The 22794-nt window shown below is 37.8% G+C and overlaps 1 protein-coding gene and 1 long non-coding RNA gene across 8 annotated transcripts in view; one reads left to right on the plus strand and one right to left on the minus strand.

The window, feature by feature from the left end:
* Positions 1-18005, minus strand: part of ADGRD1 (adhesion G protein-coupled receptor D1) — a 122422-nt gene extending 104417 nt beyond the window's left edge. For 2 of the 3 annotated variants that reach the window (XM_025155657.3, XM_046901245.1), the window contains exons 1-8: positions 17356-18005; positions 17222-17258; positions 12791-12874; positions 9264-9359; positions 6619-6741; positions 4935-5114; positions 3500-3754; positions 560-624 (exon numbers count right to left, since the gene is read on the minus strand). In XM_025155657.3, the coding sequence (XP_025011425.2) occupies positions 560-624; positions 3500-3754; positions 4935-5114; positions 6619-6741; positions 9264-9359; positions 12791-12874; positions 17222-17258; positions 17356-17481 (966 nt within the window). In that variant the 5' untranslated portion in view covers positions 17482-18005. The remainder of the gene's footprint in view (positions 1-559; positions 625-3499; positions 3755-4934; positions 5115-6618; positions 6742-9263; positions 9360-12790; positions 12875-17221; positions 17259-17355) is intronic. The other variant, XM_415094.8, reaches the window with a different exon arrangement.
* LOC121106882 overlaps positions 1-22794 on the plus strand; it is a 361649-nt gene that overhangs the window by 333747 nt on the left and 5108 nt on the right. For 4 of the 5 annotated variants that reach the window (XR_006931549.1, XR_006931550.1, XR_006931548.1 and 1 more), the window contains one exon: positions 9593-9657. This is a non-coding gene — a long non-coding RNA (uncharacterized LOC121106882). Of the gene's footprint in view, positions 1-9592; positions 9658-19319; positions 22782-22794 lie in introns of those variants that run through there. The other variant, XR_005840122.2, reaches the window with a different exon arrangement.

Genomic DNA, 22794 nt, shown 5'->3' on the forward strand with positions numbered 1-22794 from the left:
GGGAAAAAGGAAAGCACGTGAACAAATAGACAGGATAGTCAGAATTTACTTGTACAGGTTCATTTGTTCATTAGCAATTCGTGCCCTATCTGACATGGTTTCCTGAAAGCCTAAGAAGTAATAAAACTTTGGCACTCCAGACAGCAAGAAAGTGAAAATACACAGGAATAACAATGTGCATGAAGGCTGCCTAGAGCTAATTGCATATACATTGCATATGAAAATAAGAAAAGTTATCAAAACATTTTTGGATGTCTTCCATCTTCAAAATCCATTGAAGTACTGTAGAACAACTTTCTACTTTTCATATAGAGAAATTATTTTCATTAACTGTGAATTCCTGTTGTCTATCCAACATTAAGAGTTCTGTAGTGCTCCCACCCATCAATACTGTCTGCAAATACTCCCTCTGCATATCTGAAAACATTTATAACAATACTCAAGCACTAAAATAAGTGCCATTAATGATAATTGTAAAATATAGATCAGTAGTTCTATCAGTAGTAGTAGTTTTATAACAAATTCTGATGTTTTAGAAAAGAGTTGTGAGGACTCTTACCACAGGTTTTGTAGTAGTTGTCATCGTAGACCATGAAAGAGTTGAAGAGAGCAAAAATTGCACACCTGGGGAAAATCCATACACAAAGGAGTTGAATTTATTTAGGAAAAAATAATTTTAAAAATTATCTCCATATCTTATCAAGAAGAGATAACAGACTGCGGGCACTTCTGACAAGTTCCCGTGTGGCCTAGCTGTATTTCTATATATATGATGCTTCAGAATCATTTATTCTTCAGAGTAGGGACTGAGAAGATGCAGGCACTGAAAACAATCAGAATACTGTCAACCATGGTTTCCAAATGCTGAAGTTGTCTAAATTAATATTTATGTCTTGAGTCTAAATTACTTGAGTGGCAAATAAAATAGTGCAAATTCAGAAAGACTGTAATAAAAACTCAAAATCAATGAATTATTTCCATTACTTTTGTCAAAACTGAGGTATCACTCAAATAAAACAACGTGGGTTGAAACGTTGGCATATTAAACATAACGTGGCATTTTAGTTTTGCATAGAGCAACTAACGGGAGCCAAGGAGTGAAAAGAACTTTCAATAGTAGTCAGAGAATATTGCAGATAATGTCTCTATTTGGTGTTTTTAAGTTGACTGGAAGCAACACTAAGGTTGCTATTAATCAGATGGGCTTCAGCAATAAATATCACCCCCTAGAACTATACCCACTGAAAATTACCATATAAGCATGCCATAAGTGATCTGCCAAGACAGAAAGAATAAACTCAATTTGGGATGGTTTCCAGCTGCTCAATTTTAAAAATATTGATTCCTTTTCATGCAAGGGTATTTATGGGTCATTTGTGGTAGAGAAATAAAATTTTCTTCTCAACTACATCTTCCCAAAAATTTATGTTTGCCCAAGAGTATGGTATTTCAGCATAATCGTACAGTAGTGGAATATATTGGACACATTTTTATCACAGATCCAAATGTAATGTGATTATTCATTATGTTAAGGTACAAGCTGTCCTATTAAGTTTCTTATGCCAGAACACATTAGCCCAGTTTCATCACAGTTTTAAGATCTCCAAACTCAGTAAACAGATAGCAAGAATAACTCTGATTCACTGTGCTGATTAGTCTTGCAGTGTCTATCACTTTCTCTGAGAATGTCCCAGCTTCATTCCTAATTCCAACTGGAAATTAAAATAAAGAATAAAATAAAATCTTATCAGTCCATTACTTTGAGAAAAATCAGAATCTCAATATTCCACATTTCTCCAATTCAATTTCACACTTTAAAATAATATTGGTTTTGTACTTATAAGAAAATAATAATAATACCTGGTGCCTCTTTACATTTTAATTCCCAAGCCTCCAGGAAAAAAAATGCACATCGAGTTTTACTTTCAGTTTAGATGTTAGACATTTACTTTAGATTTTGCACTGAAAACAAAGATCCTGATGATCCTGAAGGCGTTTGAACCGAGGCTTTAAGAAAATTAAAACCAGAAACACTTGGCATAATAATAGTTTGCTGTATAACTTTCCAAAAACCATCAGGGACGGAGTGAGAAGGAGAAGCAAAAGCCTGTATAACTCTTCAAAAATTTAGCCCTTATACAAATCATACTTCTCTATGTACATATGGACGATTGGGTCAATTTGAAAGCATCTGCTGCATTTGAATCTAGCAGCATAACATTCTGCCCTGAATGTGTTTTATGGTATCTCTGAGTTGGAGAATGTCATAGTAACCCTAGGTTGTTGTGAAAGATAAAACAGCCAGATACTAGAACTGTGTTTCCAACATGACCAGAAGGTTGTAAACTTAATAAAACATTTTAATTTCTTTATTTAGATTTTCAAACATGGAATACAAATGTGTACTATTTCCTACCTTAAATGAATTATCTGAGAATGTTTGAAGACATCCGTAAAAATCACTTCATAAAGCATAAAACTTGAGCATGATTTCTGTCTGTGTTGCACAGCATATGGTCTGCTTCATTAGCCACTAGACGTAGGGTTTTCTTTTCAGTGGTTTTAATTCTACTTTATCTATTCTATATTTTTTCTAGTATATTATATATGTAAGTTGATTGCCGTTATCAAACCTGGATGTCACAAATGCATGCATTCTCATTTACAGGTTTGCACCTGTGCTATGTTATTCAAAGAGTGTCCATTGTGCAAATCATTCCCATGGGTTCGAAAGCACATGAGTAATTGAGTGTAACTGCGTTAGCTCTCAGTAACCTAATAAGAATTAATGAAAATAGAGAAACCACCAGTGAAGCCAAATGTTCCAGATGCCCCATAGCTTCATTCCCGAGAGGGACATTTTCTGATTGCTGCTCACACATAAACACTTAATAGCAACAGCCTTTCTTGTACTGAAAACTTTATTATGAATGTCTGTAGCATGGCTGACATATTACTGGCCACTGTCTTCTACATTTTTGTTCACATCCTGATTCTTTTTTTTTATTTATATTAAGTTTTAGCTAATATCTCTCTGTTTTAGTTCACAAACCTACATGAGTTAATAAATCTTTGCTGTTCCAGGAACTGGAGAGATAAGCACTATTATCCACATCTGTTGGTGTATGCTAAGTGAGTTCCCTCTAAGATTACACAAGTGTTAGAAATCTGGAGTCAGTATTCTTTAATAGCATTCTGCCTCAAGTCTAATTGAGGCTCTTCTTCACTCGATCCCAGGGGATATAAAAATGGCTGCAGACTTCTGATCTTGGTAAACTATTTTTGACATTTTTAAGGAAATAGAAGCCCAGATGAAAACACTGCATAGCCAAAGACAGTTGAATGTTTCAGTGCTTTCATAACTGCGTTTTTTCTGCCTCTGAAAAAAACTACATTAAATAGCTGAAAGATATGAATACAAATCCTATATACACTAACCATTTTTAAGACAGCATCTTTACAGAACGTGATTTATGGCAATAAGAGTGCACATACTCACCAATAGCAGCTGTAAAGTACTGCTCAATTTCATTGGGGGTGAGTGCCCTTTCCCATATAATGAATTCATCAAATGCTCCATTCACATAGCGCTTCGTTTGATCCCCTTCTGTTCCAGTCAGCAGATTTGCACTGGGGTCTCCATAATCATAGAAAACTTTCCCATCTGGATCAGTTGTGTTTAGAGTTCCATTGACGTAGACCTTCAGTCCTTCTCTTGATTTCCAAGTGAAGAGAATATGAGTCCAATAAGGACCTACCAAACAGTAAGTCACAGCAAAATCTATGAATCATTTCCATTTAGAGCTTCTCCTATGCAGTAAGTTTTTGCTGACTTGTGCAATGCTATAGAGCTGTATAGGAAGTGCTAGCAGTGAATTATGGAACGCTGATGTCATGTGTATTAATCTTTATACACATGGGGAAGCCCATACTTTGGCAGAAAGCCTGTTAGCTTTTGTCTGAACTCTTACTGAGGCTCTGTGCAGTTCCATAAATTACACTTGTTAAGTAAGTACTATTGGCCAAGACTTGAAGTCTCTTCAATACTGTCTCAAAATTCAATTCAGCAAGAACTTCATAAAGACCGCAGGAACTGGAGAGCAGGCAAACAGACTAATTAATGCTGCCAAACTTTCTCTGTTACAGTTCAAAGGCTGAAAACATCCTACTCATTTTAACCTGGATCGAATAACCCACAAATGTGTAGATTGTTCTTACCTTTTTACAGCTTTTCTCTTAAAACAAGATTTCCAAACTGATTATAAAACTTTGGTACTATGAGGTGAGAAAGTCCTATATTCCCAGTTTGCAGATAGTTAAATGATGACAAGAAAATACTTTAGTGACTGTCACTGGCATTACTGTAAGTCCAGAATTTGTCTCGGTCACTAGGTAGGAGTTTCCCAACAATACAAAGTTTAGATAGAAGCAGTAAGATATGTGATATACCAAAGTGCTTCTTAATACCATGTCATGACATATAAAACTTGATACTTAACAGATGACAAAATGACCAAAGCACTGAACAACCAGTTAAATCATCACCAAATACAGTCTTTATTTCAGAGATTGTAGAGTCCTGTACACATAGAAATTTTAGAATATATTGAGAAACCAACCTGTGTTCCTCACCCAGCTGTTTCCATCTAAGCACCCATTAATCTACTTATGTCAATAAGAACTGCAGTACAGAAAACTGGAAGTCAGTTCTGAGTACTGCTGCTGAACAGCAAATGTTGTGTAGTACAGTATCGGTGAGGTATCAGTTCACCCTTTCTCTCACCTTACCCCCGCCACAAGAACTCAAATACAGAGCTCTGTAACTATTTTTATGTCTACATTTTCCTGAAGATATGCTCATACCATTACATCTCTCTACAAGAATAATGTAAATCATAAAGAAATGAATGATATCTAAAAAAATGTAAACTTACCTGGTGGACTGAAACTTGCTTTCCACTTCATCATTGCATTCCCACGGGTATAAAACTCTACTGAGCCTTCACCTTCACTTGAACAGATTTTGAAGCCACTGGAAATCACCTGCCCACCAGAGGCAGGGGGAAACTTCGTCTGCTGGTCTTGAGTCTTCCAGAAAAAGGAAAACGTTACTCCTGATGGGAGGAAGCAAGAGTGGATTTTTAGTGAAAAGTTTCCATCTTCACTGTGCTTTCTGATGCTTGAGTAACTTCATGAGGTGCTGACAAAGCAAACACTAAAGAAACTTCTCATTATGCTGAAAGACTCAGGAGAGAATGTTCTTGTTTGTAAGATACTGGGAATGCTCTGGTGCTATAAAAATAGATTATTCTGAATATTATATTGTACTATGGGTGGAGAAATAATATGACTTGCAGATATCTTTTACTTCCTAGCGGTATGAAAAAATATATTAGAAGATACCATATGTATCTGACAGTGTGTCTGCAGTGGGATAATGAATGCTCTTTTTCAGTACTCTCACATAATAGAAAAGGTATCTTCTCTCTGAGTTTCTCCTACTTTCTTAGAAAGTTAATGCATAGCTAAAAAAAAATAATCCTATTTCAAGTTTGCAGAATGGTTTAAATCAATAAAAGCGAGAAAATTCAATGTTAGCAATAGTGTTTAAGCTTAGGGACTTCTAGAGGTTACGGATGGAAGGGTCGGTAGTAAATTGTGTGTTTTTACTTTGGCTAAATCTTAAGTCTCTAGTGAAGGTGTCGGTAGTGACTGGTTGTACACCTACGTTGACAGTTGCATAGAGTTCTAATGTTCTTCTATAATCAACGTGCACCCTTATAACACCAGTGCACCCTTATAACACCGGTCATTTTGTGATCTTTACCCAAGGAGAAGAAAGGGAAGAGAACAGAGGGAAGAGATGTAAGTGTGTGTGGATGTGGACAAATGGATCCCAAGAAATCAGAAATTTTAAATAATTCTCTCCAAAAATAAGTTTGAAAAAAAAACATTCCTGCTGAGATACCACACACTAAAAGCATAGTCTCCTAAATTTCACCTGTAGGATGACTTATACTTGTCACAGTTTTGTAGCACCATTAAGGTTAGTGCTAGATAAAAGATCTTTGTAAGCTTGTTTTTGTTTTTGAGTTAATTGTACAGTAGATCATTGATCTGAGCAGTTAATGATTACTTGTAATGTAAAATGCAGTTAGGAAAAAACTACACTGTAACAGAAAAGCTGAGTCAGGGCTTGAAGCAGTGATTGAGCACCTGGTGGGAAGGCAGGGCCAACCCAGGGGGGCTCAGGTGCATGCAGTGGTTGCATGCAATTGCATGCAATTTTAGTGTTGGCAGTGGAGGCAAGGGTATCTTGCTGGAGATTCCTGTATGCTTGAGACCTTCTGAAGGTAAGCAGCTTCTTTCCTTTATTTCTGTGCCCATTGCTGATGTGTTTGAGCAAGCCCTCACTTGCTTCAGCCTAGGACCTTGCTGCTATGCTGTTGTTGCTTTGCTTTCCATTGCATTACACACATTTTTCAGTAATCACCACTAAATTGTTTTACAAGCCGATGAAGAAAAGTGTTAAGCTGGAATTTTAGAGGATTCATTACATTATTATTGAATTACATAATTTGATAGCAAAAGCTAATATTAATAAATCAGTTTACTAACCTTCAGGTCCACAAACTTCTGGGTTACTAATGCAAGAATTTTGATATCTTCCAAAGAAGAGAAAGGTAACTCCTTTCTTTTCAGTAACATAAATTCCTTTGTTCACCATTCCTTCTACAATGTCTAAAGGAAAAGCAAAATATAGTTTAACATCTGTGTAAGTTAAAAACTGCTGGAAATGTGATTTATTTATTTATTAGCAGATTAGTACAATTCCTTAATGTTTCTTTATCTATGGTATTTTTTATTGTTATTGGTTGGTTCTGTGTTTTCTTCTCTGATTATTTTTGAAGAATCATACAGATAACTATTTGAAGTTTGTAATAATTACCCTCTTCACCCCAATTCTTGCTTAATTAAAATGTATTAGCAGAACCCATACACACACAAAAAAAAAAAAAAAAAAAAAAAAAGAAAACCAAAATCATTATTTCGAAGTAGTCAGAACTCCATGTTTCTGAATACTGGGCACATCAGGCAACTATTTTTGTCTTGCTGCTAAGTAGAGTTGGGCAAAAAAATCTTTAATCAATAAAAAGTGTAACAATATTTTTTTCATTTATTGGAAGGGAAATTTTGTGATCAAAATCCACTTTTTGTTATATGTAAATAAAGTATAGTTGACAAGACAGGAAAATATCTATTTTTGAACATGCCTTGGTATGACACCATGTGTATGACTCAAAAGCTACTCCTTTGTCTAACATGGACAATGATTGTTTGTCTTGTGAGTTACTTATGTTCTCTGCTTTAAAAGACACTGTTTATTAATTCCCTAATAACCAAAGTACACGAGGCATCCTAATACTTCAAAAAACCTGACACACATTTACCATAGGAAACCTCACTGAGATCTGAGAGTCCAGCTGGTTGTGATAGGAGTTCTGCAATGGTTATGAAGGTTCAGTATCTTGGTTTTAAGACCCTTCTCTATAACTTCTTCTGACCAAAAAAAAAAAAAAAAAAGTCTTAGGGAAAGAGCTGCTGCAAGGGAAACATCAGCAGTGAGCACAGCATCTTCTCCTTTGAAGTGCAGAATTGTCATCTAGCTGCTGCTTGATATTTGGGAACTGAATGAGATTACAGTGGAAATGAGAAATGCACAAAAATGGCCTAAAACACCAAAGGGGTGGGACATAAAGGATTTTGCTTCGTATTTATGTATGTACATCTGCCTGACTGGATATTAGCCTTTGAACAGTGGAAAATCAAACAAGGCACAGGTTGATGCACAGGCAGTGGTAGAGTCAGACTGTGTATCTGGGCTGATAATCAGGAATACCATTGTCATTGCTTCAGAGTGGTACATCCCCTCATGCAGTGGGGACCTGCAAGAAAGGGAATGTCACCTTCAGAATGTAGGCGACCAAAGGGAATAAAGGCAGTCATAATACTGGCCCATCTGCAGGGCAACACCACAGAAGAAGGCAGCAGATGCAGCATGTAGTAGTTCTTGGTGAACATGCCCAAGTATTTTCTTAGTTCATCCCAAATATCAATGAAAATACTAAAATTTTTCATGTGTGTTTCTCTGCTTTTGAGCAAAAAAGTCATCAAAACAGATGAGAATTCAGCTCTTTTTAAAAAATCAAAGTACGATGGAGGGAAGCAAATATTTCTGAGTTTAAGTCATTTAAATATTAATCTAGCCAGAATAAATACCACAAAGCATTGCATTCCTGTTTCCATTGCATTTCCTTTGCCACTGTAACGTTTGTGCTGAATGCATCTCACTACGTGACAACTATGCATAAGTTCTGTAAAGCAGAGAAATGAGGACTGGAAGGAATTGAGGTCATTTGACATTCATTATAGAGTTCACTTTTGCCAGCATACTTTAAGAGAGCAGAAAAATAATGGATTTATCATTCTAATATAGGTTTAGTATCCAAATGACTGTTCTACCATTTTCATCCTTCTCCTTAAATTAGATTTTCCGGTGACTAGATGTGAGCTGATACTTAATCTTTATGTGGGCAGCAGGTCGTGTGTCAACTGCACACGTATAAACCCCCAGTGACTTCAGCTAAGTGACTTTGGTTACATTCACTTAGTTTCCAGCCTGGCAGGTTTCTGCATGGAGTGTTGTCATTTTCTGTTCTTCCTTTACTATGTTACCACATTGATGGGGGAGAAAAGTCATTAAAAGACTACATATCTGAGATTTGTGCTAGCTTTGTTATCATTGTTAATGTTAATCAAACATGTAATTGACAAGATTACTTTCAGGACTTGCAAATTGACTTGCATTTGCCTTTCTTAATGTGTCCTTTAAAAATGAGTATGAAGTGATGATAAATAAGTCTTTTTTTTTTCATCAAGGTTAAAAGAAAAAAAAAGAATAAGCATTTGTTCTTAAATAACCCATTGAAATGTCATGTTTCCCCAACACCTAGTAAAAAAATATTTTAAGCTTTTGAGAGCTACTGGGGTCCATCCTTCCATGGACTGTTCATCAAGGGGTGCCACTTCTAGTAATTGGAAGTAATTCTGGTAACATTTTTAACAATATTTTTTCAATTTTAGTCAGTGTAAATGTAGATCTTTACCACCTGAGCAACTGAACCAAAACTCAACTTTGAGAACAGTGTTACAAGAACCCTCCAAGCCTGAGAAATGCACAACAAAAAAATGTAAATCCTCACCTACAGTTGCAGAGAAGTTAGAGTAGGCAGAGTCATTGGTATATACAAAAGTAGAGTTATGGGAAGGAAGCACAGTGAAGTTGTGGATTCTTAGAGCTGGGTGAAACAACAAAAAAATAAGCAAATAAGAAAAACAATGAATAAACACAATCAGTAATGATTTGACCAGTTCATATCTCTCAACTTAGCTCAGATCGTAAATGTTGGGCAGTGGCCTTTAAAACTGTCATATAACCATGTCTCACCAACAATCTATGTATGTGAATGTTGTGTCCCTTTACTACACTATTTAAATATAGTATCACTAACACCATTTTTCTTCCTGGCAGGAATACAAGAGGAAAAAATACAACAATACAACTGCACTTGGATGAAGGGCTCTGAATACAATCAGGTCAGTCATTAACTCTCATTACTTCAAAAATCATTATGTGGTAGAAAAAGTTGTGGTAACTCAAGTCAGATGTCCATTTCTGGATTTTCCCAATGTGAGAGATACATGGACATATTGGAGCGAGTCCTGTGAAGGGCCACAAGGATGATGAAGGGATTGGAACATCTGGCACACCAGGGAAGGGTGAGGGAGTGGGGTTGCTCAACCTGGAGAGGAGAAGGCTCAGGTATCTTATCAAGGCACATAAACACCCAATTGGAGGGGTGATGCCAGACCCTCCCTCGGTGGTATCTTGTGAGCAGGTAAGAGGTTATGGGAACAAGTTGAAACATAAGGAATTCCATTTAATCATATGCTCTTTGTCTGTAAATATTTTTAATGAAGAATTAGGAGGGGTCAGGTGCTGGAGTAGCTAGCTCAGAGGAACTGTTGTGTCTCTATCCTTGGAGATATTCAAAACCTTATGGGACACAGCACAGCCATTGACAAACATACTGTCAACAGGTCTGAAAGGACAGCACCAACACTTGTTTGTATCTAGAGCCATTCCACCTGCTATAGTTCTGGGAGCTATCAAGTTAATTTAGGTATCTGACAATAATTTTTTCCCCTCCCCATTTTGATAATTCAAGAGTATCTTTCACACTAATTGTTTACCCTGGGTGGGTAAACAGAGCCTGATGGAAACCCTGTGTAAGTAAATAGATGTACTGATTTGAGATTTAGACCATCTGGGCTCGGGGTGGGGGGGGGGGGGCAGCGGCAGAAGGCAAATGATCAAAAAAATAAATAAAAAACAAACAGAAAAAGTATGGAAAACAGGGAATGAGATGAAAACCTGAACGTGGCCACACTTTTTTTTTATTTGATGTTTTTTCAAGTTGGATGCTTCCCTTAAATTCCTTTTACTGCTTTTATTTCTGAGATAACTGAAAAAATAATTTACTGACACTGCCTCTCACAATATAAATACATTGAGAGATATAAATCTGGCTTCACACACAATGACTTCAACAAATAAAATGGATTAACATGACAGACAGACTATGATGCTTCAAGTATTTAAGAGAAGAAACATGGAATGAAAATAATTGCATGAAATTATGATGAGTGGAAAAAACAAGACTAGCATAATAGAAGAGTTGTGTAACCAGAATGGTATCAAAATCTAGCAAATTGTTACCTGCATTAGATTACAACAATTACACTTCTCTTGTGTATCAAAGTCAAACATCAGAGAGGTACATAAAACTTCTGTAGGCAATTGGGGGGGGGGGGAAGAATTGCACTGCAGAGAAAAAGATTTTTTTTGGCCACCACGTAGTGAGACAAAGTCCTCCAAGTCTCCTCTTGGATTTTTTCCTTCCCCCACCAGGATCACACAGCTGGCTCATTTATAATGTTATTTTACACATAACAGGATTCAAAGACAGTTATTCATGTAAGCCCTTCTTATTCTTCTTTGTGGGATCAGGAACTTCATATATTCTAATTTCACTCTTCCATGCTACCACTGAAAAGATTTCTGCTGAAATAATGTGATTTAATGAGTTTCAAAAAATAATCTTTCCAACACTGTGCAATTATGATTTGTCCAACAGCTGTAATTCATGCTAGATTTAAATATTCCTTTCAATTACTTTAAAAACAATGTTTGTAATAAAAATGTCAGAACTATGTTGGATAAGGAGTGCTTTACTCTCTTTGAAGCTACACGAAGTCCAGTGCCATCCACACAGTTTTAAAGAACTCGTATCTTAACTTTTTGTAGACCCAATTATGGTCCTTTTGAATTAAGTGGGGATGCTGCCATCAGCCTCTAATGAGAACAGAATATTGCCCAGATTTATTTCTGGTCAGCCAGTTTCATTCCTTAAAATAATTCCTGGAAGATGGGTCGAACAGTCTAAGTTTAAAATACTTCAAGAATATAGAATAGGAGGTTTCAGATATTTATAGATTTTTTTTTTTTCCCTACTTAGAAACAGAGATTTATGTTCCCATTTATGTATAATAAATAGCACTAGCTTTGCACTTAAGTAACATTTTTCATGTAAGGTTGTAAAGGTCTCCAACTCTTGTTTTAGTCTCTTGCTGTCATCTTTCTGCATAAGAATACTATGGTTACCAGTAATAGTACTGCAGCTACTCTTCACTGGTACAAAAGTCTAGCTCAGTGGCCAAGGAGGTCAGCACAGTGTGGTAAGTACTGGGGAATACATGCATCAGCCCAACTTGCAATTGGCTAAAAAGTCTCAAGGGTAAACAGTTCTCATGTGGAAATTACTAATGGACTTTTGAGCCTTAGAAGGAAGCAGAGCATAGCTGAAAATTGCTCCTGAAAGGTTGACCCTACAGGTTCGTAATGTGGGATATTGTGGTTCTGCCAAAACTCCATCAGTTACATCAGTTGCACATCCCTGGGATTCATCTCCTTTTTTCAAAACATCAGAAGCAGAAAACTGCTGAAACCAACCATTCTAATATCATTCCCTCTGAGTTCTTTCGGTTCTGACAACTGACTCTTTCCCATCAGTGAGGGTTTTGCTTTACTGAGTCTGTCAAGAATTTGCTCAACTGGAAAGGAAAAAAACAACACAAAACAACTCTTGCTATAATAGGGCTTTTAAAGAAGTATCAAAAAATATAAAAATGATTAAGAGGTATTCAGATAAGAGCCTTGCACTTCTCTTTCTATGGATACTAAACGTGATTTTCAAAAATGCCTGTAGGGTTTAGGCATTGAACTACTTCTGAAGAGTTAAACAGAACCAGGCGTTTTCACTGCTGGCATAGCCAAAGATCTCAGTTGCTGAGCTTATTTAGTGCATGTTATGCTTGCACGAAGTCAGCTAATAACCATGTTATTTCAGTGACTCTGGATCATGAAAAAATTCTCTTTATAATCTTAACAATGCATAGACAGCCCCCAGAATGTCTGAGAATACTCTGCAAAAATCAGCTCTCAAATATAATATCACTTGGACATGGAAGCGGTGCAGGAACTTTCACTTAAAATCTCAGCTGTTGCGGTAAAAAAAAGCTAACTGCTCTCACTTCTCCTGCTTGCTGTCTACTTACAGACTGCACAAATACTTATGTTATTGCCACTGTCAATGAATCCTTTGTCTACCTCCATTCGTATCCCGAAACTCATGAATTCCATCCACGTCTTCCAGCGGCCAGTAATGGGAAGCTGATGAGAAAACTTTGAACCCTTTCAAGGAAACAGATGAAGAAGTTGTTATATCTCTTGTTGGACCTTACTGTAACAAGTTTCCACAAAGAAGAACAATAGAGGAGGTCAATAGGTCAATTAAAGCAAGATATATAATATAAATCAAACATTGCAGATAAGCAAGACCATGAATCAAAATCCAGGGGAGATTACAGCCGGATATCTGACTGACCGCTGTGAAGAACCTCTGTTTTTAGAACTCAACTGCTTTTTTTTCCCCAATTATACTCAAAATCTGTAATTGTTTCTGATGGAATTTCTCCCAGTGTATCAGGCAGCGTTTGTGAGCACCAGCTGAATTGTTCTTCTGATAACTTCAAAATTTCACCCAGCTTTTTAAATACATCGTGGACAGAACAAAACACCAAGAGGGGAATGCGGAGGGGAAATGTTTCACCTCTGTACAGTAATTCCTCTGCTTCTGCCTCCTCCATACAGGACTCCAATATCCACAGTTAAATTGAACTGCAGAAGATGCTCAAGAGTTCCAAAGACTCTTATCCTCTTCTCAAAACTGACAGGGAAGCCAATGCAACACCTTCAGATGATATTAAAGCAAGCATTTTTCACTTTTGTCCTGTATTGAGGAACAGTAATCAGAAATGGGGGCTAGCACTTGGTGTCTCCAGGTAATTCACACAGTGATGAGCATATAGCAGGTCTATACCCTTTAACAGAAGGAATTTGATCTTCCCGAAGAGAAGTGGTTCCAGATTGCTCAGCTACGTGGTGGGGGGGATGCATGTGGCCTTTGTTTTCCCAAACATCCTCCTCAGCTATGCTGGCAAAAGCAGAACATCTGGTTTAACTGACAAATTTAGCTGTATAGCCTAATTTAATATGAGTTAGAACAGACTTTAGGAATTGTGACTACTCAAACCTGAGCAGAAGTGGGCTGTCCAACACAATCAAATTCTGTGTTAATGTTCTAAAGGTATAGCATTAATAATCTAGGAAAACATGGACTACAATTTCTTAATATATTTTTAGCTGCAAGAAATCCTTTATTCTGAAAATGAATAATTTAACCAGCTATGCTAGGAGAAACTGATGATCTCCTGTATCCAGGAAAGTTTTAGAAGGTTGATACAGTAAAATTTTCATGCATCTGTGAATACAAAATCATGGTACAGGATCCTATTAGTTTGAGTTAATCTTTTCTTTTTTGGAGGAGAACAAAGTGAGTGCTTAAAATCAGCATTTTTGACTCAGATTTCAATCAAATTTAGTGATAATGAGGAGGTGTTTTCTGGTTCTCCCTTAATATCCCTACCCTCAAATTAAAACATACTGAAAGTATCAAGCATTCTCTTTCTTCTCCCCTTCTCATCTACATTTCATCGACATTCATACAATGAATTTCCACAGATTTGTTCAAAAAAAAAGATCTCCCTAACCTCCTTGAACTCCCTGGCTATGTTTTTTAATGCTTTTCATAAAGCACCATTGAGATACAGCCCCATCCATCCCCCCGACAAAGCATGAAGTAGAAAAAAAGACGACTAGCTGGCTTCAAGACGATCTCTCTGCCTTTCACGACTTTGTTCTTCTGATGAGCATTTAATATTAAGTTTGAATTGATCTAACAAAGCACGGCTTTCACTCCCCAAAACTCTTGCCAGTGAATAATCTTACTTAAGAAAAATAAAGATCAAGTGTATCTTCAGGAGTAGGAGTAAAGAACTTCTAACCCTTCTGGGGTCTCCAAGAGAAATGAAACAAACTTACCTATAAAGTTACACCCTATGTGTAGTTCTTTGCCCTACAACCAGCTCTTTTTTTACCAAGCAACCTTTCAAGAGCCTCAGAAACAAAGAAGAAAAGTTTCTTGAATACCACTTCAGCTGTTGGGCACCATACAAAAGCTCCCAAAGCCTTGTGCAAATGTGGTGTGCAAATTAAAACAAATCATAAATAATGTCCTTTGCCACTTAGAGACTTTCTTTACTCTAAAGAGAGAATTAAACAGCTTGCCCATTTGACAATTATTTTGTCATTTTATTATTCTGGATACAAATTAGGTTTCATTATAATGGAATTGCCGGGGCAAAAATTTTATTCAGCCTCAAGTTTTCTAGTCCAAACCATGGAGCTATGAACTCCTCTGGTGTCTCATCCTCATAGCATATTTCAGAGCTTCAATGCGGAGAGGAACCTAAGACTGAATAGGAGTACAAAACTGACAAAATTCTCAAACACCACAGTAAACAGGCATAGATCTGAAAGCACAAAACTATATGAAGCTTTGATTTTGTGAGAATGAATGAACTACTCTGATTCCCTTCCAAATGGAATAGTACCAAAGATACCTGACAAACAGTTCCTAATTGACCAGGAACTACAATTGGCCGACCTAACTGGGAGTGTTTGCTGTTGATACGGAGGTTTTCCCACTTAGAGGGAACATGTGTGTAAATAGATGAGATAAGGATGTGTTTAGAGAAATGGATGAGGTTCTGTGGTCACATTTCTTTTAGATACTCGAAAAATACAAAGAAAAGCATAGCTGCTAATGAAAGAAGAAAGCTACTGCCAAGGTAGAAGAATAATGACACGGAATAAGCATGCATAAAGCCAAATCTGAGAATTCCAGGCAGTCCAACTCAACTAAGCTGTGTGTGGAAAGGCATGCTGAGGGAGGAGGGTGTAGGAACAAGCTTTCATCTACATAAGCTAAGTCTGGGTATGCGTTCAGTTCTGTCTTCAAAGACTACATTCTAGCTGCTGCAAAAGAAATTAAAGTGATGAATTTCTGTGATATTAAGAGAAGCCACATAGGTAACCTGTGCTGAAGGATCTCCATACCACCTTCAAAATAGCTATTTTGCAAAGCACAGAACATGCCTGCTGTTTCAGTGTGCTTATCTGCAAATAACTCTTAATTCCATTAACATTTACTCTTTATATCAGGGGAAAAAAAGATTAAAGTTAACAGAAGTGTTAGAAAAATATAGCAAAAGAGAGGAAAATAGACAAGCAAGAGAAATCTCTAGGAAGGAAATGAACTGATGCCAGGAACTGTATCATGATATGGCATGAGTGTTTTATTAATGGCAGTAGTGCAGTTGATATCAAACAGATTCCTAAGGAGAAGCTTCTAAGAGCCTCACATTTTGAAAGTGGGAAAAATGGGCAAAGAAAATGGGAAAGCAACCAGAGATGCAGCAAAGAAATGAATTGCTGAGAGCCATGCGGCACGTCGGTGGCTTTCCTAGCTGCCAGTTCTGAACTATATAAAGCCATGCTGCCATCCCACTTACAGCCAGTCAGCCCAAGAAAACTTCCGAAAACAAAACCTATTGCTTTGAATTCAGCTCACATGCGTAAAGTTCTTTCAGTAGATTACTACTCTGCGTTTAGGACAGAAGCACTTCTGAATTGTTTACAGCCTCTGCAAATACAGAGAGCATCACTCCCAGTTACGTATCCCCACAGATATTGTGCTACAAACAAATGTCATATAGCTTGCCCCCCTCATTGAGGGAGACCTTTTCTCCCTTACTGGTTCTACTGGCCAGAAGCCTGTCATCCTTACTGATAGGAAAAGAGGTGGTATTTCTTAGTTTGAATGAAGGTAGAACACATAACTGGTCTGAAGTTACTGCAATAGCAGACAGCATAATGCTCCACATCACACTGTATTTTATTTTGAGCGTAATTATATATTGTGGAAACTTAACAGCACAAAGCAATGCATGAATTGTAAAGCAGTAAAATTGTACTTGTACACCACCATGAGGCTTGAGGTTAAACTATTTATATAAACAGAAGGATTCAGCAGTTACCCCAAATAAGCTTTGAGTGAGATTTTCTGCACTGAAAACAGATGAGAGATCTTTAAAACACTCTAGAACTGATTTTAACTGAAGCATGATGGCTAGGAGGAGGGTAGATCACTTGCTGCTGTGGTGAAGTACACAAACCAGCACATCTAACTGTAAATCAAAGAATGAAAACACCAAACACCAGGAGAGAGAGAGAGAGAAAAACAGCCTGTGTAGAAATCTAGTTCAGAAACTGTGCTCTAAAAGATAATAATAAGCACTGTATAGAGAAATTCCCTATCGAATACAAGCCATTTTTCTTCAAACAGACTTCTATGCAGATGTTTGGCAGATAGGCTACTGAATTTATAGTGCCTAGGACGGTCTGAGACTTTGGTAATTCAGTCTATTGTATTTTTACTAAAGAGCTGACATGGGATGTGGGATCACTGATTCTTGGAGCTACTAAGCCAATGAGAAGTAGAAAGCAAGAAAACAATATACAGTATGCATGCATATATAAAAGCACAATGTCATAAAATATAAGTAAACCATTCCTTACCTGGGTGTTCGAGTAGCTGGGAGTAGTTTCCATACACCTGCACATAAAACATTTTATAATGAGACATGGGGAGGCAAAACTTGCTAAGAGGAATCCAAATATACGTTCAGTGCTGACCGTGTTTAGAACATTACCTGATATTTGAACTGAAATAAAATCAGCAAAGAATAACGACAGCAAAGCAGAGATAATAAATTCTTCATCGTCAGTGTAAGGTTAGAAGTACAGCCGAGATCAAATTCCTGCAAGTTTTCAATCATAAGTTTTCCTCAGCTACTTTTTGTGTTAAAAGGGACATTTTCCATGTAGGATCACGAAGTCTGTTCCTTCAGGGATGGTAAAATATCCTTCCGACCCTTTAAGTAGTATTTGCTCGCTTCACACTTTGATCTCTTCATTTAACCATAAATAAATTACTGTGATTGCGGAAGAATTAAAAGCAACGTGCATCAGATCCGAAAGTTGTACCGTTCCATGGAAAGAAGTCAAATATTTCTGTTAGAATCTGTGCCAAAAAGAAAAGATCTTGTTTTCAACTTTCTTCCTATGGTTGTCTTTTCCCTTCAATTACTTTCACGATGTCAGAGATCCGAAGCCAGCTTTGGTTTTGCGAGCAAGAAAAAGTACTTCCTTATAGCGCATAAAGCATAGAGCTCTCACTCTCTCCCTGGGAAATGAACTGAAAAGACTTGCTAACTCCTCGCTTGTCCAGCTCACGTTTGCACCTCCATCCCAGATCTTTTTGGGTGGAGAGCAAGTCTGAGTGATGTCATGCTTTCTTCTCAAACTTTGTCCCATTCTGGTACTCTATTTATATCACGTTGCTGCTGTCTGTTTTCTGGGTCCTAACACCAGCCAGCTAGGAACAAGTGGAAACAAGTTAATGTGCCTCAGCAAACAGATTAAAGAGATTACAGCTTTTAGCAATCTGCACATTCAAAGAAGAATCGAAGGCAGACCAATTGTTTCTAATTCAGATGTTTAAGAACAATATAACAGATTTTGGACAAAAGTCTTTAAAGGAAAGCTAAGAGCTATTCATCAAAACAACAGACTATTTGTTTAAAGGAACGTGACCTTTATAGAAAATGCTGCTTTAAATCACACTGCACCGAGGGATTAATATTACTGTGTACCTGTCAAGGAGGGGAAACTGCAGCATTAAGCCATTTCACTGATTTTCTCAAAGATGCACAACGGAGCGATTAAAACAACCAGGAAATCCCTTCTATAAGAGCCACAGTAATGTCACTGTCTCTATTTTTATCAAAACATAATTACGTTTCCTTTTAATTATATATATATGTCTCCCAGATTTGAACTTACCGCCAGCCTCTGACACTCAGTCAGCAAAGCACTGTGTGCACAGAAATCAACGCAGATGCAGATCTATGGAAAAGTGACCACACACACGTGTTTCCATGTGTGCCACTGCCCGCTATGGCTTTTCTTCTGCCTGTTGACAATTCCCCTTTCCCCACCTATTTTGTGGTTCTTGGTCTTATCTCTTCAGGTGCCCTTATCAGCCTATAATGGCCTGGTTCCTTTTCTTAGCTCTACCCCTTCTATGGCATTTACCCTCTTTCTTACCCATATGCTTCTTAATCACAGCATTTGCACCAAACTCTTGGGTAGAGCCAGGTTTTTGGCTTTGTTTTGTTCTGGTTGAACAACTTTCTGTTGACCCTTTCGATAAAGGTTCTGTATTTGGAAGCCCAGCAGGCTGGCCTAGTGACTGTTTAGCCCCAGCAGAATAACTGAACTTCTGAGTATTCTGGTGGTAACTCCTTGCCACAAACTGAGCAGATGGAACCCCAGAGTTGAAGGATTAAAGGGACTTTATTTAATTCAGGAAGCTGCAAGATGCTTATCGCATACGGCACAAATGACGTTATGTTACCAACATCAAATATTATAAACCTTCAGTATCACCAAAATATACATCTTTGGTTTGTAACCTCAGTTTGGGATTCTGACAAAGTAGTTTTGGGAGTCTTTAACTTCAGTTCATTCAAAGATGTAGTTTCCCACTCAGCTGCACGCAGAGTGGCTTCTGCTTATTTTCACTGAGTCTTTGAAATGCTGTTTTGTTTTTCAGAGGTTCCTCCCCTCCCTCCTGTTGGCCAGAAACTCCTCTGCAACCTGAAAGCAGAATTCCGTGTAAACCCCAGGAATTCCGCATCACATGCTGACAAGTAGAGCCACCCTTAGAAATAATAGAAAGTTACAGCTAAAAATCAGGAAAGCATTAAACTGTAAAAAGAGAAAGACAGGAATTTGAAATATTTGCCAAGAGGGGCCTGTCAGGGGAGAGAAAATGCTTACCAAAACAATGGTGAGAATCCAAGCAAACATGCTCACTGCCAGGAATTTTTGTGGAAACAGCAAATTGCAACCAGACATCAGAGATTATTTGCAGAAACAATTTCTAAACATATTCCTATGATCCTCTGGAAACCTGATCTGAGAAGTCACACTGCTGCCACCACAGACCAGGGGTGGCACTGGGCACCTTGCGTGCAAACCCAGTAACTGATCAGCGCTCAGAAAACAAACAAGGCAGCGGATTGCTCCTGAGTAACCTGCAGATAAAATAAGGTCCATTTAAAGTACTTGCACGTCAATAAGAGCACAAAGCTCTACGTACAGCAGGTACTGTGGGCAGCCTGTGCTCAGCAGCTGAGAGGGTTCTCCCCAGGACAGTTCTCCCACCGCAGTGAGGGAGGGAGGAGCTGTGATCTCCCGCTGCAGCAGCGCTGGGAGGGCTCCATGGAAGGCTTCTCCAGATATGCCCCAGGTTTCCTTTTTCCTCTTTTCCTCCTCTTTTTTTGGGTGTGTGGAGGGACACAACGCTTTCAGTCAAAAAGGCTTAAGGAAAAAGAAAATGATAGTTTATGTTGGTGATATCACCGACAACACTTCCACCGCATTAATGAGTGTGGCTTATTACAAGGTGATTCAACTTTCAGTTTCAGCTTTCCCTGTGCAGCTCTTGTTCCTCCAGCATTATTCTATTATTAAAACGAAATTGGTAAGTGCTGCAGTTGCCATTTAGCAGGAAATGAAAACACCCTGATGTTAAAAATCTTTACTCCTTGCTATGTGAATACAAGCAGAGAGAATAATCCTATAAGGAATGTATTGTACAATGCAGAAGACAAACATTCCATAATACGGTTCTCTTCCTTTATTTTCACTGGAATCATTAACTCCCCACAAGAGATCTACTGCATAGCTGGGACTGAAGTGTTTTATCAAACATCTTAGGAAGGGATATTTTAAGATTAAATCTAAATGCTGGGTTTTGTTAAACTTCTCTAATATCACAGTCTGCTAACATGCCAATACACATTCAGGATTAAAATAGCTCCCTAGTCAAACTCTGTCAGTAATAGAAATTACTAACTAGGTGGTTGCAGCTGATATATCAACACCAACCTGCTGAAAGTTGTAGTTTTAGTGCCAGCTTGACATGGAACTCCTATATTTGTGGCTATAGAACTGCTTTTACTTAACTTCAGTCACACAAGAAGTTGTTCTGTAAACAAAATCATCTGTCCTCTGGCACGGAAGACTTCCACGGCAACTCTGCTGTTTCTCTTGGAGCTGTTCAGATGTGTACATGTGCACACTTTGATTACATCTGCATTTCTGCAAGGAACCTGAACAAAAGTTTGTGACACACACGTCTCCATCTCAATGCACATGTTCATACCAGTACAGCTACTGTCATAATGAGCATGCTATTTACTCACTGAACTTCAAAGCAAAAGCAGTTTTTACAGAGGAATGGGTCACCTCTAATGGTTTATTATTCTTTACATGATGTTATTCCAATCTAGAATTGGTGTGTTCCAGCTGTGCTTTGCCATGATTCTGTCACTTTTGAGATAGTTGTATTTCTATAATCGCCTATGGACCTCCTCAGGCTGTGACCTTTTAATAGTGCAACTGGAACGCCGGGTGAGAGACTGTCAGATCTAAGACAACAAAGCACCTCCACAAGTTCGTTATTGTGGCCCCAGCTCTGGATGAGATCTCACAACGATCACTCAAATGCTTCTCAGGTCAGCACAGGACCACATCAGCTACGAAAAAAGCTTGGTCTGTAGAACAACCTCAGCATTACAGTTCTTATTTGCGTAGTGCCACATTAACAAAGGACGGTCTAAGGGTGGCAGTGACCACTGCATGATGTAAGCCCTTATATTATGTCAGTTAGTAAAAGATACTTTGGCAAAAATGAGAAAGCAGAGCTCACACTCATGAAAATATTGCATGAGATTTTCCTTGAGGTGATTGTAAGCAAAAGGACAAACAGAAAAGTCCGGACTGAAGAAAAAGCAAACAAACAGAACTGCTGGAGCTAACTCAGCAAGGCTCCTGCGATCATGAAAATACATTGTTCTAATTAAGAGAATGAGAATTTTCTGAGTTGATTGCAGAAAACGAAGCAGACTTTGGCAATAGAATTTAGAACTAATCAAAGGAATATACCTTTATAACGATAATATAGCGCTATGCTGGCTAACTGATGCGTTATTTTCAAAATCATTACAAGCCTGGAGATTCAAAGACCAGCTCAGAAGGTGAATAACATCATGCAATAAGTCATGCATTTGAGTTTTCTTTCAATAAGGTCCCACTTGCTGGCTGTAGTTACTAGGTTACTCTTTTTTCCCCTACTTACCGTATCGTCCTATTTGACTTGTTGTTCTGTGGCAATTCCTTTAACATCTCATTCTGTCTACCAAACAGAATGCTTGATTTGTTTTTCTTTGCAAAGCAGCACGAGCTTTTGTGCAAAACCCAAAGGTTTAATTTAATTTTGATCTTGAATTATCTAGGCCTTAATGTCAACCCAACCTTACATTAAATTCCCTAATCATACAATAACTAAAACATATGATTTTATTTTATTTTATTTATTCACAAATAAATATAATTAAACCAAGTTTTATTTGCCAAAAAACCCCACCTCTAAGAACTGCATTGTTGGCACCATACAGGTAGTCAGACTCTGAACTACAAACGTATTTTGTCATAATAAAGTCCTGTCTTCGGAATATGTGCCCGTTTTCCTCTAACAGTCTTATCCAGTTCTCTGTTGCTCTTCTGGGTAAAAGCAACCATGAAAACTTCATTCAGCTGCTTTGTGAAACAAGTTATTTTCAGCAAAAACATCTGAGCCTATTATAAATGTACATATTAAAGGCTTCTCTTTCTATGGGGAGTAACTCACCTTTTGTCTTTTGTAGTTTCTTACTTTAGATCTAAGTAGGAAAAGCAGTGAGAGTGGGAACAGAAACCATGCAGAGTGCTAACTTAAATATCCTCAATAGCTTCCAAATCCACCTTCTTAGGGTCTGAATAGTCTTCAAACCTGAAATGTTACTGGTGAACTTGAGAGCATCAAGTCTGAATTCCAGAATAGCTGGACTTCACTTCTAAAGGTGCCACATCAGTTTTGTGCCATGCTGCCAGTGCTTCTCCCGTGCAACAGCTGCCATCAGTTCCACGAGCACTACACCGGATGGGAATTTGTCAGCATGCAGTCAGCCACGTGTTTATTT

The sequence above is a fragment of the Gallus gallus genome, chromosome 15 (genome assembly GCF_016699485.2).
Source record: "Gallus gallus isolate bGalGal1 chromosome 15, bGalGal1.mat.broiler.GRCg7b, whole genome shotgun sequence".
Classification (NCBI taxonomy): Eukaryota; Metazoa; Chordata; class Aves; order Galliformes; family Phasianidae; genus Gallus; species Gallus gallus.